The sequence below is a fragment of the Condylura cristata genome, unplaced genomic scaffold, assembly GCF_000260355.1.
Source record: "Condylura cristata isolate star-nosed mole 26May11 unplaced genomic scaffold, ConCri1.0 scaffold00034, whole genome shotgun sequence".
In the NCBI taxonomy this organism is placed as follows: Eukaryota; Metazoa; Chordata; class Mammalia; order Eulipotyphla; family Talpidae; genus Condylura; species Condylura cristata.
The window spans coordinates 7,090,660-7,106,968 of record NW_004567135.1 but is presented as its reverse complement, the minus strand read 5'-3'; the positions used below and the strand labels follow the sequence as shown (position 1 = coordinate 7,106,968).

Genomic DNA, 16,309 nt, shown 5'->3' with positions numbered 1-16,309 from the left:
TATATATGTACCACATCTTTCTAATCCAGTCATCTACTTTTGGGCATTTAGGCTGCTTCCATGTTTTTCCAATTGTAAATAAAGCAGCAATAAACACGGGGGTGCAGGTATCTTTTTGAATCAGTGTTTTTGTATCTTTTGGGGAGATACCTAGGAGTGGGATTGCTGGGTCGTAGGGAAGCTCCATGTTAAGCACAAAACTGCTCACTTTTATAAAATCATAACTCATTCCAGGGCAAGGTAAAGTGTTTACATATAAGAGCTATCCTTTGTCATTTATTTTTCTAATTCCTTATTTCCCAACCAAATGCAAGCTTGCCAGTACACAAGACCTTTCAACAGCTATAAAACAGATTTATTGATGACTCTGGTACTATCTGCAAGGTTAGTTTCAGTGTTCTTTTTTTAAAAAGGTATATTTATTTATGCACACAAGAACTGGGGTACAGGCCAAAGGTGCAGGGGGTGAAAGGATTCACCAGAGACAGAGTGGGGAGCAGAACAGGCAGACTGACTAAAGTACACTGCTGAGGGGAGCAGCCAGGAGACAGGAGAGGTCTGCTGTGCCATGTGGGTCAGCTTCCCAGTTGGGGATTGAACTCAAGCTGCAGTGGCTGTGGATGGCTTCATAGTGCTGTGCTTTAACTCACTCTGCCACCAGGAAGGGCCCTAGTTTCAATTTTCAACCTCAACTGCAAGATGACAGATCTTATGCATAGTTATCTTTTCCCAGAAGTAATCAAATTTAAGTAAAATAGTTTCCACCAGCTCTTTCTCCTTTCTATGCTCTCCTGCATATTCTGTTCTCCTTTTCACACTCAAAATCATGAAGGATCAATAAGTTACCCAAGGAGCCCTCTACACATACTTAGTCTTTCATTCAGATGTCAGGGTTTTATGGGTAACGCTAAGTGTGCATAGCAGGGGCCTTCCTAGTGGCGCAGGGGTTAAAGACATAGAGCTATCAACTATCAACAACCAGCCACTGAGACATGAGTTCGATTCCCAACCACAGAGCCGGCCCACAGGGTACAGCAGACCTTTCCTGTCTCTCCTGTTGCTCCCCTCAGCAGTGTATTGCAGTAAATCTGCCTGTTCTGCTCCCCACTCTGTCTCTGGTGAATCTTCTCACCCCCCACACCTCTGCCTTATACCCCAGTTCTTGTATGCATAAATAGATCCTTTTTAAAAAAAGTTTATATCAGGATGTCTAAGATACTGAATAAATTTACCAGGAAAATTAAATTGTTGGTTGACTGCACCCAAATTTCAGTATGGTCATTTCTCCCACTACTGTCTTTTCATTACAAGAGTCCTATCATGGCATAAAGCAAACCAATAAAATAACAGCATTTACTGAGTGTTTACTATGTGCCAGGTATGGAATGATCACTTTACACAAATACTTCATTTACTGATATGAGACACCTTTTAGAAACGTTGTGCGTGGCATTAAAAGCGCTGTGATGTTTGCTTCTTAGTAGGTATATCCATGCGAGGATAGACCTACTCTAACCAGAATACTAATTTACGTGTGCCCTTATTTGGCATTTTTACCCCAGGAAAGCAAAAACAGGTTATAACAGACATAACCTGTTTCTCTCACCTTCAATTTGGTCACCTTGGACCTGCAGGGTAAACTTAATGCCAATCATGACCTCATTGCAAATGCCCAACCAGATGACTTCACTGCAGGAACAGCCAGGAGACAGCATGAGAGATTTTGCTCAAACATTTCATTACAGGAAAGCACAAATTCATTCATCAGAGGAAAAAGGGAAAAATAATACCTTGACAAAATATCTATTTCAGGCAAATTTACCCTAGCATTAATACCCTTTTTTTATATGTTTAAGTTCAAATGGTTCTTAGTGACTGATTTAAACAAAAACTAGGTCCGTAGCCAAAAGGACACCTGAAGGTCTGCAAAATTTTGATGAATGAAAAAAAAAATTAATGAATTTTAAGATATCCAAAGTTTATGAACCTGCAGTATGTGCAGGAACATTTTCTTCCCCACCTACTCCCCAATTTGTGATTCGGTTGCACAGACGCCCTTATAGGCTGTAATACAAACATTCTGTTCTTCAGCTTAAGTTCCAGTTTCATACCAGCAAGAAGACAATAAAGTTGGAAACATACAATTAGATATAGGGACAATGCAAATAGTATTTTCTGGATGATCATTTCTCAAAATCTAAGGGTAGATGGGGGACTGCAATACTGGGATTATTTTTCCCTTGAAATGTTATAGCATATATAGTTGTACAATCTGAACTGAGCCTAAACTCAATTATCCTTGAGACCACCCCTAAAAAATTGGAAATCTCCCACTTGAGCCATGTGAAAACTGGCAGTTGAATTGGTGACTCACTTAAAAGACATGTGACCCAGTCACATGCTCACTATTGCAAGGACCTATGTAATTTGATGCTTGATTATGAAACATGTTATAGCCAGTATTTTTTCAAATTATTTCAACATGAACTTGTGACTTTTTGAAGGGATTTAATTTTTCTAATTACTTGTCCTGCTTTACTTTGTGACTCGAATTTTTTCCTGCTTTATTCTGTGTCTCAAATCTGAGACGATTTTTCCATGTACTCCTACTTTGGTCTAAGTATATAGTATTTCCTAAGTTCTTGTTGGCAATACAACAGAATTTTGAAAATCTGTTAAGGGCCATAAATTTGTACTCTTAACTCATTTTAATTATGTCCTCACCTTTTGGAAGGATGGTGTCAATGTGTATTATCAGAAGCAATGATTTTACTCATGAGATAATCACTAATAATTTTGGAAAGTTCTTTCTCATCTAACTTCATATTTGATTGTCATATTAACTAAAGGAACAGGTGACTAGGTAATAGAATGACAGAGAAAATGATAAATTCACCTGACAAAAGTGTTGCTACTTACTCCAGCTGAGACATTTATCTACCAACAAATGCATAAAATGTAAATCTGATTTGCTTAAAATCTTCCTGTGGCTTTCCACTATTGCAAGACTACATCCAAACTCTTAAAGGTGCCATACAGAGTTTCCAGGGTCTGTCCAGGCCTTCTCTCTCTATCCCTCTCCCACTGTAACATTTCAGTCGCCAGCCACATCACGAGGTTTCAGTCAGGTGTCCTGACACACAGACCAGGTGTGTGGTGGGGTATGTCACGTAGGCCTGGGCAAACACAGCCTGTGACTCTGGTACAGTGACAGAATGACCTGACCAGACCAGTCACTAAGTGACACATGACTGTCATTTACCTCATGTTCCAGGTAAGCCATCCTGGTTTGGCTCTCTGGCTTCCAAACCTCTGTTGTCTACCTAGAATGTCCCTTTTCTTTACTGAAACTTCCCCTTATACTTTTGGCCTACTTCCATACATTCAACAAGATTTGGCTCAGCCATCACCTTGAGAGAGTCAGGTTAAATGTCATTAGTTAAATGTCGTTAGCATGGGCCTCTATGACCCAGCACGGCTGCGGCTCAGCACACTGTCCCATGTTCATTAAGAGTAATCTGCTACTCATTTCCCTGTTAATCTGTTAGCTTTCTTACAGATTGAGACTATGAAGTAGTTTGGGGATTTTTTTGTTTGTTTGCTTTTTGATGGAGCATCCTTTACTTTTACACTTTCACAAAGCAGTTTTTGGTAAATAAACTTACCGTGCTGCTCTGCCCCTTGCCGTGGGGTGGAGGTGTGTACTTCCTCTCCTTGATTAGCTTATCCTGCTGCCTTCTGATGGCACTCAGATATTGCCCATTTCCTGCCCACGCAGACACTCTGCAATTCTGTCTTGCATTCTTTCTCTGCTCGAATACCACCATTCCATCTATTGCACAACCTATTCATCCCTCCTCAGAAGCATAACGTAGAGCTGGGGTCTTGTGAAGCTGCTTAGGGTGCTTTGGACTGTCATGGGGCTTATTTCAAGGTCCTGCTTTTATCGCTTGTCAAAGAACAGCCTGGCGTCCACCACCCACTGTGCCCTTGCCTCCTGCTGGCCACCCATCGCACCATCTGGAGTGGTTTGGTGGTTTTTCCCCCTTTTCTTTAAGATTTATTTTATTCATTTATGCATACAAGAACTGGGGCATAGGCCAGTGGTGTAGCGGATGAGAGGGCCAGACAGAAGAGGTCTGCTATACCATGTGGGTCAGCTTCCTGACTGGGGATCGAACTCATGCTGGTGGCTGGCCATAGCATGACAGCACTGAGACTTTAACCCTGCACCACCAAGGAGGCCCTGTATGGTTTGTTTTGAAGCAAACACTTCTTGTGCTAAGCATAGTGCCTACCCCTCAAAATACTTTTAGTGAAAGAGTGAAATTTTCTGTCATAAAATGTGTTAAACTGAGAATATGTAAATAATTTCAAAATAGTAGCTCTAATAAAAACAAAAACAAACAAACAAAAAGCATTAGTGGCCTCCCTGGTAGTCTGGGGGTTAAGGCTCAGCATCGGCCTCAATGGCCGAACCCAATCCCTGCCAGGACCCACATATGGCACAACAGACCTCTTCTGTCTTGCTGGCTGCTCCTGTCAGTGGTGTATTTCAGTTAATCTGCCTGTTCTACTGCCCACTCTGTCTTCGGTGAGTCCTTTTACCCACCCTGCACCTCTGGCCTACATCCCAGTTCTTCTGTGAAAAAAATAAATAAATAAAATCCTTTGGAAAAAAGTTACAAACCACTAGCTCTATGCCCTCTGAGCATTTGCTAAGCAAAAGAATTTTCCAATGAAGGTTCATTATTTGGCCAGTTATAAGTCACAGATGTCTCCAACAAAGCTATATGACAGGCAAAAAAATGATTGTCTGTCTGGCATCTGTTATCAAATTCCCAGGCATTCTACAGTCCACAGTTAGACTGTTCCTACTTAAGACATTTAACGTAGAACACATGCTTCCTTGCCAACTGGACATCAGACTTTGAACCCACCTTTTCTCCATCCTGATAGGAGATACAGACCTCAGGATCAGGGGGCACATTCTCCTTTTGCTCCAATTTATGAGATTTGATTTCACCACCATTGGCTCTCAACTCATTCTACAAAATAAAAATAATCTGTCAACTAAAAAAGACATCTCACTATTCTAGTTTTTTCATAGTACATCTATTAAGTCAACTTGTAAAGTTAAAAAAGTCTTTTAAGAGACCGATTTCAGGTCAAATCAATCCTCTAACTCTCTCAAGCAAAACCTACTGACTCGTGAAATGAGAAAAGTGGCTTTGTGGACACATACCTCAGAGTTCAGTATCTGTATACATGTCTAACTAGATGCTCATTAGAATACAGACACGTGAGCGCACACACACACATACACAGCGTCTTGTGATTCACTCTTGTGGCAGCAGAGCTTGTGGGAATGCAAAGCTTGTGAGTTTTGTCAGAAAAGACCATTCTGGAGCAGGGGGAAGGAGATGCCAAAGTGCGAATAATTAAGAAAATATACTGACCATATATATATAATTGCCCGGCCTGGAAAGAGAGACAGGGATGATGTATACATATAAAAACTGAAATGAGGTAGATATTACAATCATATTTTACAGAGAAGAAATTTCAGAGAATGCAAATTTACTATTACGAGGGGGGGGGAATCTATTTCATTTGTTTCCTATATGAGTACAAAAAGGAATGTATGTTACTAAAACATTAAAATTACATTTAATGATACCATAAAACAAACCTGCTTTGTGGACCCTTCAAAAGCATGTTTTTCACATAAAATTTATACATTGAAGTAAAGACATATTTTATCCTAGTTCTCATCACATTAAAAAACAGGCAGTACTGTTACAAGCAGTATGCATAAACACATTCTTTTGTGAAGAATGATTGGGGAAAAAATTTACGTTGACAATTTAGGGAAGGACAGGTAAATAGTCAAAGGGGATCAATTTATGTGGAGGTGGAAGGAAACTAGACTTTTGATGGGGCTCATCAGCAGCATGTGCAGATGGTGAATTATAATGCCTGAAACTTATATAACACAAACTAATGTTAATTTAATAAAAATCTTTAAAATAAGTAAAAATAAAAGGTGATGAGATTGTACTTACACAATCTGAAAAATACATATACTTAAATAACACATAGCTTTTGCAAAAACAAAACAAAAACCAGCAACAAAATAAATTAACTATGTATTAGATTGAAAACCATGGATGAACATGAACATTTCCTACTTTGAGTTACCTAGTAATTTAGTGTCATTCTGTTCTCTGTGACTTTTTTTTAGGTAGAGGGAGGGGACAAGAAAGTTATGGCAATAGGCTCAAGGAAGGGAGTATGAGTGCGCTGACTTAGGTGTGGGATTCCAGATTGAGCTCTGGGATTTCATCTGGGGGTGCACAGCATAGGGAGGGGTACATCTCTTAGGAGGAGGTGGCAGCCGAGACTTCAGAATACAACAGCATTGTCCAACAACTCGTTCCCGACCCATCTCTAAGTCTGACCTCCAGAATCACGGCCGAGAGAGTGCTTTGTTACAACCATCTCTGTATAGGGTTGAGAAATTCACTTCCTTTTTACAAGAATTCCTAAGAATTTTCAACTCTTAAAATTTATAGCACAGGAGAACTGCAATGCGGAAACTCTATTAGGAGTTTAGAGAAAAAAGTCACTGAACAGGTTTTTCCACTTAGAGTCACCAGGTTGGAATGTTATACCAGGAGGGCACTTGGAAACAGCTAAATCCTGTAACTAGGGGGAATGAAACTACACAGATGACCTATTTGCTGTAAATCCTGACTTACTTCTAGGAGGAGTCTAAATTTGCTTACTTTTTATCCTTACAGTCAATAATGACACTGCGACATTCCACACTCTCTACAGATTTACCATCATCCTTTCTTAAAACTTCAGTGAAAAATCAAGATGAAGTTATTCATCACCCCAAGTCTTTGGTCCACCCACAAATACTTAATATTGTGGAGAACACATACTTTAATATTGTGGGGAAGGAAGGCTCAACACCCAAAATATGTGTTATGATTTCTAATTACCAAATTTAGAGCACCCAGGAACAAAGGGAATTTAATCTTATTCTTTCAACTTTGTCTAAAAATTAGGACATCAGGAGATTAACAGTATGTAATATGAACTGTCAGAAGGAACAAATGTTAGAAAGATACATATGTGTGTGTGTGTGTGTTACATGAATAAATGCCATTTAAAATAACTTAGCTATTTTAGTTCTGTTGTATCAGGCTGCTAGTTCAGCCTAAGAAATGTAAAATGAGAAGGCCTGCCATTCCACTGTGACAGTGAAGTGTGGCAATGCCTGCGCTTATCATCTTCTTACCTACTCTGTCTCCTTAAAAAACCACTATATCGTAAGGATTACAGTTTCCTTGCAATCCATGTGTGATATGATTTCATTTATATGAACTATCCAGAAATAGGCACACCCAATAGATACAAAGTAGATGGGGCTGCCAGATGTGGGGAGGGGGAGTGGGGTGGCACTACACAGGGGCGGGGGTATGTTTCTGGGGTGGTGGGAATGTTTTGGAATTAGACAACGATGATGGTTACACAACCCTGTGAATAAAGGAAAATTAAACAAATTATGTAATTATAAATGGTGATTTATATCAATTTAAACAATGATAACCTTCTAGCCTGTATTAATATGGAAGTGATCTGGTATCTAAAACCAAAATAAAATAAATGTTTCTATTAAAATGAATAAAATACTATTTCTTTAAAACAATAATAACAAGATTAACAGAAAGAGACAGGAAATGTGACTAAATGGTCACATTACTAAAAATGAGTAGGGTGGCGATGAGGCCTAGGGAGAAAGTCAGGATCAGAACATGGTAAGGGCCCTCCCTGGTGGCGCAATGGGTTAGGATGAAGCACTACAAGCTAGCTGCAGCATCTTCAGTGTGAGTTTGATCCTCCACCCCAGAGGTGACCCACAAGGTGCATCAGACCTCTCCTGACCTGCCCGCTGCTCCCCTCAGCAGTGTACTTTGTCAGTCGTTCTATCCTGCTCCCCACTCTGTCTCATTAAATCCTCTTGTCACTCCTGTACCTCTGGCCTGTACCCTAGATCTGTATGCATAAATAAACAAATACTTTTTACACTGCTGAGAGGAGCAGTGGGTGGTCAGGAGAGGTCTGCCACGCCATGTGGGTCGCCTCCGGAGCCAGGATGGAACTCACGCTGAAGTGGCTTTAGCTTCTTAGTGCTGTGCTTTAACCTGCTGTGCCACCAGGGAGGGCCCTAAATAAATTTTTTTTTTTAAAAGAACATGATATGGATTACAAGTGAAACTAGGGTAGGATTTATGTGAAAAGAGAACTGGGGTTGGGGGGGAAGCCAGGCTCATATGTCAAGGAGGTATTTCTCTTTGTTGTGCTCAGTCATCATTTGGTGGATGAGTAAATGAAGAAATGATGCAGAAAACATACCACATAGTGGGTGGAATTGCTTTGTTTGGACACAGCAGCCTGGTACTTTGCCATTCGATCCTTGATGGAAGTTTCTGACAGGCGGGGTAGCTCCAGATTTCGCCGACTCTCACTTTTCTCTGAGTTGAATGCAGAAGATGACAGCTGACCTGGAAGCATAAGACAGGCTTTATTAGCAAATAAAATTTGATTTGAATGGTTTAATCAAAATTTTGGGTTGTGGCAATATTATGTAATCATTTTTTCTAGTGAAAGTACAAAGAAAGAAATCAGGACTGTAACTGTCGTTTATGAGGTAACCGCTCACTGTCCAACATGAAAGACAGAACCCTTACCATAATTATGTATTACACATTAAAATTTTTGGTTTACTTAACATGTGAAAAATTTTAGGTATCATGCATTTCTTTAGTGCTAGGGGTGATGACTTTCCGGTGTCTGTTAATTTTTTCTTTTGTAAAGTGCCTGTATATGTTCCCTTTGAAACATAATGATTTGCTTCCAAAGCTAAGTTTCATTACCATAAGTAATTCAAAGCAGCCAATCTGATGAGGGATTCTGTCCATCTATTGGAGTCCCCAACCTTCAGGTGCCCACGGTCAAGACTGTTGGTACTACCTCCCTGGTAATCCCATAAATTCCCCTTTGGTTACCACTGACTAGCATGGATTAAAAACACCTAAAAACTATTTGTGGGGAGCAGTGAAATTTAGAAATGTGTCTAACAGACACATTTGTGCCATTTTCCCGTTAAAGTATTGGTTTTGAGGCTAAAAGTCATCAGCACTGATGAGTCTTTCCTAAAGAACTTCACATACTTGGAGGGACCTCTCTGTTTACCTGGGCTTAGTTCCAAGTCATCCAGAGAATAGCTGTTTTCAGAGACCCTCTTTCCACCCGTACTTCTGCTTTGGGTCCGAAGAAGCTGTTTGGAAAACAAAATCCAACATTAAGCTTATATGGATGATGGGAAATCTTGACACAATACTCAAAAAGGAGGCCTGTAATCTGCTTTTTAAATAAAACCCAGAAGAAATTTGATTTTATATTAGTTTTCGTAGTCCACAGAATATGTTTTCAACATTATAAATATCAAGCTCAACATACGGGCCTAGGGGAAAATAACTCTATATGGGGCGATGCTCTCTGCTAAGGATCATGCCTAACCAGTTTATGAGCAGGCTTGTCATTTAAACAGTCACCGGAGGGGCCTTGACAATGGCATGGCTCTCCAAACGGCCAAGGGCTGGTACAGAATCTGCTGTTTGCCTTCTCTGTTCCACTTTCTCTCTCCCAGTACTGCCTTCCTTCATGATCTCATCTCTTTTCCCTAGACTACTGTATTACCTTTCTATTCTACATCTTCCAATCAAGTCTCTGTTATGCTGTAAGATTTCAAACAAAATCTAAATCTATGTCATTCTTTTGTTCAAAATTCTTTTAAGGATCCCTACCCACTCCTTGAATTGGCTTGGTGTATTGTAGGAGACCAGTTCGAGACCCGGTCCCTAAACCATTCTCTCTGGATATTCTTTTCCTCTCCTTTTGTCCTCCAGGAAAAGCAAATTGCTGTGCAGTCTATGCTATTGTAAGTGCTTTCCTGGATTACTTTTTCTATTGTCTAGCAAAGCTTGTTCCTGCAAGATTTAGTGCAAACCATGAGCCATAATTCCCTATGGAAAGCCTGCCCTGCCTCTCCTACAGAAATCTAAGTAGTCCTTCCTGTGTTCCCAAGGCATCTGGTCACAGGTCTACTTTAATTCTGGTCAAGTTATTGTGCATCCCTTACAGGACTGGAAGTTTACTGCCATCACCACAGTCCAGTGCCCTCTTCCCACCCGGTTCAGATCCCATTTCATCTATGTATTTCTATCAATGCAAATAAAAGCAGGATAGAGTATTTTAGTAAAGTACCTCATGATTTTTACAAATATTAATACACCTATATCTCTCAGATCTAGGGTAAATCTCTTATTAAAGTTACATATTATAATTTTTAAGGCTAGAAAAGTAACTCAAGAGAAATTAACTTAGTTCCACAGAATGTTTCCAGACATGGTACACTGAGGTATGCCATGTTTATACAGCTTGTAACCACAGCCAGCTCCAATCACTCAACTCTCAGTTTATTTTCAGACAACTTAAAGGAGGATCTCTGATATCCAGTGTGACAAGAGATAAAATACCTTTTCGAGTTCAATATTAGCAATTAGTGTTAACTTCGAAGGACTAATAAACTCAACAATAAAGTTTAAGGCTATGAACTCTCATTTTTGCCTTCTTTCCCCTTGCAGATATAGAATGTGTCACTTCAGAAATCAGAGCAAAGGCTTGATTACTTGTGCCACACCACTAAGAATATAGTTTCTGGGGCTCCCCTAGTGGCACAAGGGGTTAAGTGTCAGCACTATAAAGCTGTCTGCAGCCTCTGTAGCACGAGTTCAATTCCCAGTCAGGGAGGTGACCCGCATGGCGCAGCAGTCCTCTCCTGTCTTGCCTGCTGCTCCCCTCAGCAGTGTATTTCAGTCAGTCTGCCTGCTCTGCTCTCCATTCTGTCACTTGTGAACCCTTTAACACTCCCCCTACTACCTATTGCCTACACCCCAGAAATAAACAAATCTTATTTATGCACAGGTCTGCATAAATAATCTTAAAAAAGATACATAGTTTCTTACAGATTCAGTGTACATGTAATAGAATTTCTTTCCAGCCAGCTTTTCTATTTACACTGCACTACTGAATCTATTTTCTTTAAGATTTTGAAAATTTATTTATGTATACAAGAGCTGGGGTACAGGACAAGGTACAGGGGGTGAGAAGATTCACCAGAAACAGGTTGGGGAGCAGAACAGGCAGACTGACTGAAGTACACTGTTGAGGGGAGCAGCAGGTAGGATAGGAGAGGTCTGCTGTGCCATGTGGGTCACTCCGTGGCTGGGGATCGACCTCATGCTGCAGTGACTGTTGATAGCATCACAGCGCTGCACTTTAACCTGTAGCACCACCAGGTGAAGGCCCTGAATCTTTTTTTCTTTTTTAAAATAAGTTCTTTTTTCTTTCTTCTTCTCTTTTTAAATGTTTATTTACTTATGCATATAGAACTGAGGTACATGTCAGAGATGCAGGGGTGGTAAGAGGCTTCACCAGAGACAGAGTGGGAAGCAAAACAGGCAGATTGATGAAGTACACTGCTGAGGGGAGCAGCAGGGAGACAGGAGAGGTCTGCTGCACCATGTGGGTTCCCTCCAGTGCTGGGGATAGAACTCACATTGAAGCAGCTGAAATGCTGGGCATTAACCTGTTGTGCCACCAGGGAGGGCCCTGAATCTATTTTTTTTTTTTTTAAAGATTTATTTATTTGTGCATACAGAACTGGGGTACAGGCCAGAGGCTCAGGGGCGGTGAGAGGCTTCACCAGAGACAGAGTGGGGAGCAGAACAGGCAGATCTACGAAGTACACTGCTGAGGGAAGCAGTGGGCGGGTCAGGAGAGGTCTGCCGCGCCATGTGGTCTCGCAGGCGGCAGGCGGGAATCGAACTCATGCGGAAGTGGCTTCAGATTCTCAGTGCTGTGCTTTAACCCGCTGCGCCACCAGGGAGGGCCCTGAATCTATTTTTAATAAAACCCAAAGTAAGCTGTGGCAACTCTAACCTTACCATCTTACCTTTGGATCAGCTACATCAACACTGACCATGTTCCGATGGCTCAGCATACACCACCAGCACCAACCAACAGGGAGCCTCCCACATGGAAACTGGCTGAGTCCCCTATATTTATAGGCTGAGTCCCCCCAATAGTCTTATTTTTTGCTTTTGTGTTATTTCTAAAACATTTCTCATTTCTCATCTTTGGAAATTCCAAAGATTTATTCCAAATACTGCTGCATCTTAAATTAAGATGATCACTATAAAAATCAGAAATTTTATTGCTCAGGTCTTCCCTGGTGCCACAACAGGTTAAAGAACAGCACTGTGATGCTATCTGCAGCCACTGCAGCATGAGTTCAATTCCTGGCTGGGGAGGTGGCCCACATGGCACAGCAGACCTCTCCTGGCCTGCCTGCTCTTCCCCCCAACAGTGTGTTTCAGCCAAGATGCTTGTTCTTCTCCCTACTCTGTCTCTGGTGAACCCTCAGGCCTATACCCCAGTTCTTGTGTGCATAAATGAATAAAAGTCTTAAAAAAAAAGAAAGAATTTTTAGTGCTCGAAAGGGGAGAAAGCCTGGAAATCCCAATTTTCTTAACAGAAAGGGAACAGATTCTGCATTTGTAATACTGGAGCAATGTTTCAAATATTTACATTCTGTTAAAGGCTGTAAAAGGAAAAGGTCAAGTATTATTCCAAGAGTGTCACATGTCACAACCAGTAGAGTTCAGTTTTCTGTCTGTACATGTAGTTACGCCTCATCTTGTGCAAAGTCCAGGCACTGGAGTGACCGAGAGCAAAGCCATTTAGAGCCAGCACAGATGCTTTGCTAGGGCAGATCATATCATATTAAAAATATGATTAAATATTTTTAAAGAAAAAATATGATTAATCATCATGATTAAATATGATAAAATTTCCTTTTCTGTCGAATACAAAAAAAAAAAAAAGAATCTGCAAAGCCATTTCATCATAAAGAAAAATAGAACTGTTTCTGGAAATCAGTTAAACCGACAGTGGCTCTGAGATGAGCTGGCACTTAGGGGCTCCCAGAGGCCCCGAGCATGTTGTTCAGTACCTTTTCACCCCTAAACTATTCAATTATTAAGGGTAACAAGATCTCTACTATTCTAGGTTGTTTTCTACACCGTATTTTTAATGAATTTTATGATCTTCATTTTGCAAGTGGTAATCTGAAGTTCAGGAAGAAGTGGGGGTTTCCTTCAATATTTCTCAAGGGAGCAGGGGAGCACAGAAAGGAAAAAAAATTCTGATACTGAAATCCTCTTCAGTAACACAATTTTTATCACACTTCAACTCTTTTTACTCAGATACTTGAGGGAACGTTAATCATCATGATCTGTTGAGAAAAGTCATTTTAAAGATCACTTTCTGGAATTTCCGAAGGCTTGGCCTCTGCCTCACCCCACAAGTCCTCTTTCCTGTCAGCTGACTCTCATTAGTGTGGACGCCCCTGAAATATTCTCTGTGAATCCAAAACGCAAACACATGTACCAATAAGAAGAGAACAGTTTGGGACTTTTAGTTAGTAATAGTCTCTAGAATTTTTTTTTCTGGAAAATATTTTTAAAGAAACAAATTAAGTACCAAGTTAAAGCAGGATTTCCTGTGCCCTGTACCCCTGTTTCCAGGAAAAAACTTCTTTTAAAAGTTGATTCTGAGCACTTTAATTACTGAGAGTCTCCTACCCCTCTCATCTACTTCCTTAAGGCTTCAACTTTGACCTTCCATCCAATTTACTCATTCCTCCAAAATCAAGTGTGGAGGAAGGAGGGTTTTCAGAAAAAACGGAACTTTGCTGAACGATGGCATAGGATCAAAAGGGTGTAGATAAAACTTGGCTTCAGTTTCTCAAAATACTGGAAGAGAAGCATTTCCTCCTCCAGGAACCCTCTGAGAGAAATTACAGCCCATTTAAATGAAACAATATGCACACAAGGAGCACTTGTCTACAGGTGGTGGGATTTCTCTACATTTTTCTGTATTCCTTAGCATTCTACAAAATTATGTGTTATTCTTACAATTAGGAAAAAAGAAAGGGAGATAAAAATGACAAAACTAAATGCTGACAATGTTTTGAGGAATTAAGTATGTTCTTAGATTGTGCTGGTGGTGCTGTTAAATATAATCTTTTGAGGTGCATCTCTTCAGCATGACTTCACTTCAGTTATAAACCCCCCAACTCCTCTGGCACCCCCCCAAAAGACTAAAAGCAAAGTGTTTCTGCTGAGATGCTTAGAGCTTTTTGATCAGGCTGAATCTAGTTACTGAGAAATGCTTAAACCGCAGAATAAAATGCCATATTACCATGAAAGGATAATTACACAAAATAGTAAGATATATTGGAAGGTCTGTTTAGAGAAGAGTAAACCAAAGGTAAAGCTTATACCACAGTGAGCACACAGTGACAAAAGCATGTAAAATTAGATATGCAAAGAGAAAGCTAGCACTGTGCAAAACTGGTCCTTAACTCTTCCCCAGATTTACTTGAGGACTAACTTGATAAGCCTACTTTGATAATACTTACATAATAGGATAAGTAAGTCTTCTAACTCTTCTACTACTTCTACTACAAGTCCCTTGCAGGCTTGTACTGTTCTTTACTGCCTTAAGAGGATGTGGGCAAACAGTTAATGTGAGACTGTAGCTGTCTACCAAGATACTTCAGATTTTTCCTGATTTCCATAGATGTTGCTTCTCTTTTCCCAAACACTGTCTGTTCTACTGCAAGACTTTTGCCTATGCTGATATGTAAGGGCATGTTTTTATTCAGTTACACAGTTACAATATCTCTGACGTTGGTATTATAGGGTAGAAGTGGCACCACACAATTTCAGTCCTTGTTCTAAGATGAATTAGTCACGTGACATTGTATCTCAGTTAACTTCTTTGACCATAGTTGATTCCATCTGTACAACAGGAATTTTGAAAACCTGTCCAATAGGAATTTTAATATCCTAACTACATGAGTAAACTGAATTAAATAACTTAAGAGTCCCTTAGTTACATGACCTATATAACTCACCAGTCAGCTAGAAGACTAGAGGAAATGACGCTTTAGTGCATTCATTGGTATGTACACCGAGGCAGCTTAACCCATCAGAGATTTCAACAGCATCAAGGCAAAGGTGCTGATATTTGGGGAGCAAATGAAACTTTCTGGCTTCTCCAAGCTCTAACATAGCCAGATTGCTTACAGAATGTTCTATTACTCTGACATTGCATTTCTACAAGTTTAAATGAAATTATCTAGAAACTGGGAAGTAGTTAGTTGGCATAAAATTCAGCATCCAAGAGATGCTTGGTCTCCAGCTGGCATACTAAGGGCTGCTGCTTAGGGCAATAAAGAGTGACAAAGACCAGAACTCCTTTACACCTGCATTCATTATTATCTTACCACAGAAGTGCTCAGTTACTAATCAAAAAGTAAAAATTTAACTGGGATGAATTTTTTTTTTTTTTAGAGAAATGCACCACTATAGAAAGAACTCAATCAAAACATCATAACACTAAGTAGTCTCATTTACATTTTGAAATTAAAGGAGCTATAAAATAAAGGCGAATTTAATAAACTTTTATAGAATATATGAGGAAGATGAGGTTGACAGGAAAAGACAACCTTTGTGTTCATTTAACAAAATCAGTTATCCACAACTTAAAGAGCTACCAATATATCTATTAGAGATTAAATGTGCTAATTTCAGATTTATGATTTGCTCATAAGCAAGTTAAAGATATACTCATTGCATTTGAGTGACTTTATTAGATCCCACTGTGATATTGTTATTCAAACCTCTTTCCTCCCTGAGCCTATCTTAAAATTATAATTTAAAATCATTCAATTACAACCAATTATAAACACTTTCAGAATGGTATACCTGCAATATAATTCCAAGCAATTTACTTAAGACATTAAATAAGAAAATCTTATTAAGAAAAGGAAACATATATAATTACTAACCAAGTGAGGAAAAAAATGTTATAAGTTTTCTCAACACTGTAAGGATTCCTTATGGACATAGGAAGACAATTACAAATGGTTTCTTTGATGTAGATTAAAGTTTAGTTTGCTATGGATAAAAGACCTGATGAACAAAGATCAGATTTTAGCTTAGTTGCCTTATTTCCTCAAGGGTTCATTCCAATATACCAACACACATATACTATATTACATGGTAGTGTTTTATAAAGCTAAATATAAAGCCAAGTGTCACTT

The 16,309-nt window shown here is 39.7% G+C and overlaps 1 protein-coding gene across 2 annotated transcripts in view; it reads right to left on the bottom strand.

Moving 5' to 3' along the window:
- The window catches only part of LIMA1 (LIM domain and actin binding 1), a 72,514-nt gene that overhangs the window by 11,378 nt on the left and 44,827 nt on the right, over positions 1 to 16,309 (bottom strand). For both annotated transcript variants that reach the window (XM_004692760.2, XM_012732629.1), the window contains exons 5-7: positions 9,268 to 9,352; positions 8,428 to 8,576; positions 4,941 to 5,048 (exon numbers count right to left, since the gene is read on the bottom strand). In XM_004692760.2, coding sequence (XP_004692817.1) covers positions 4,941 to 5,048; positions 8,428 to 8,576; positions 9,268 to 9,352 — 342 coding nt within the window. The remainder of the gene's footprint in view (positions 1 to 4,940; positions 5,049 to 8,427; positions 8,577 to 9,267; positions 9,353 to 16,309) is intronic.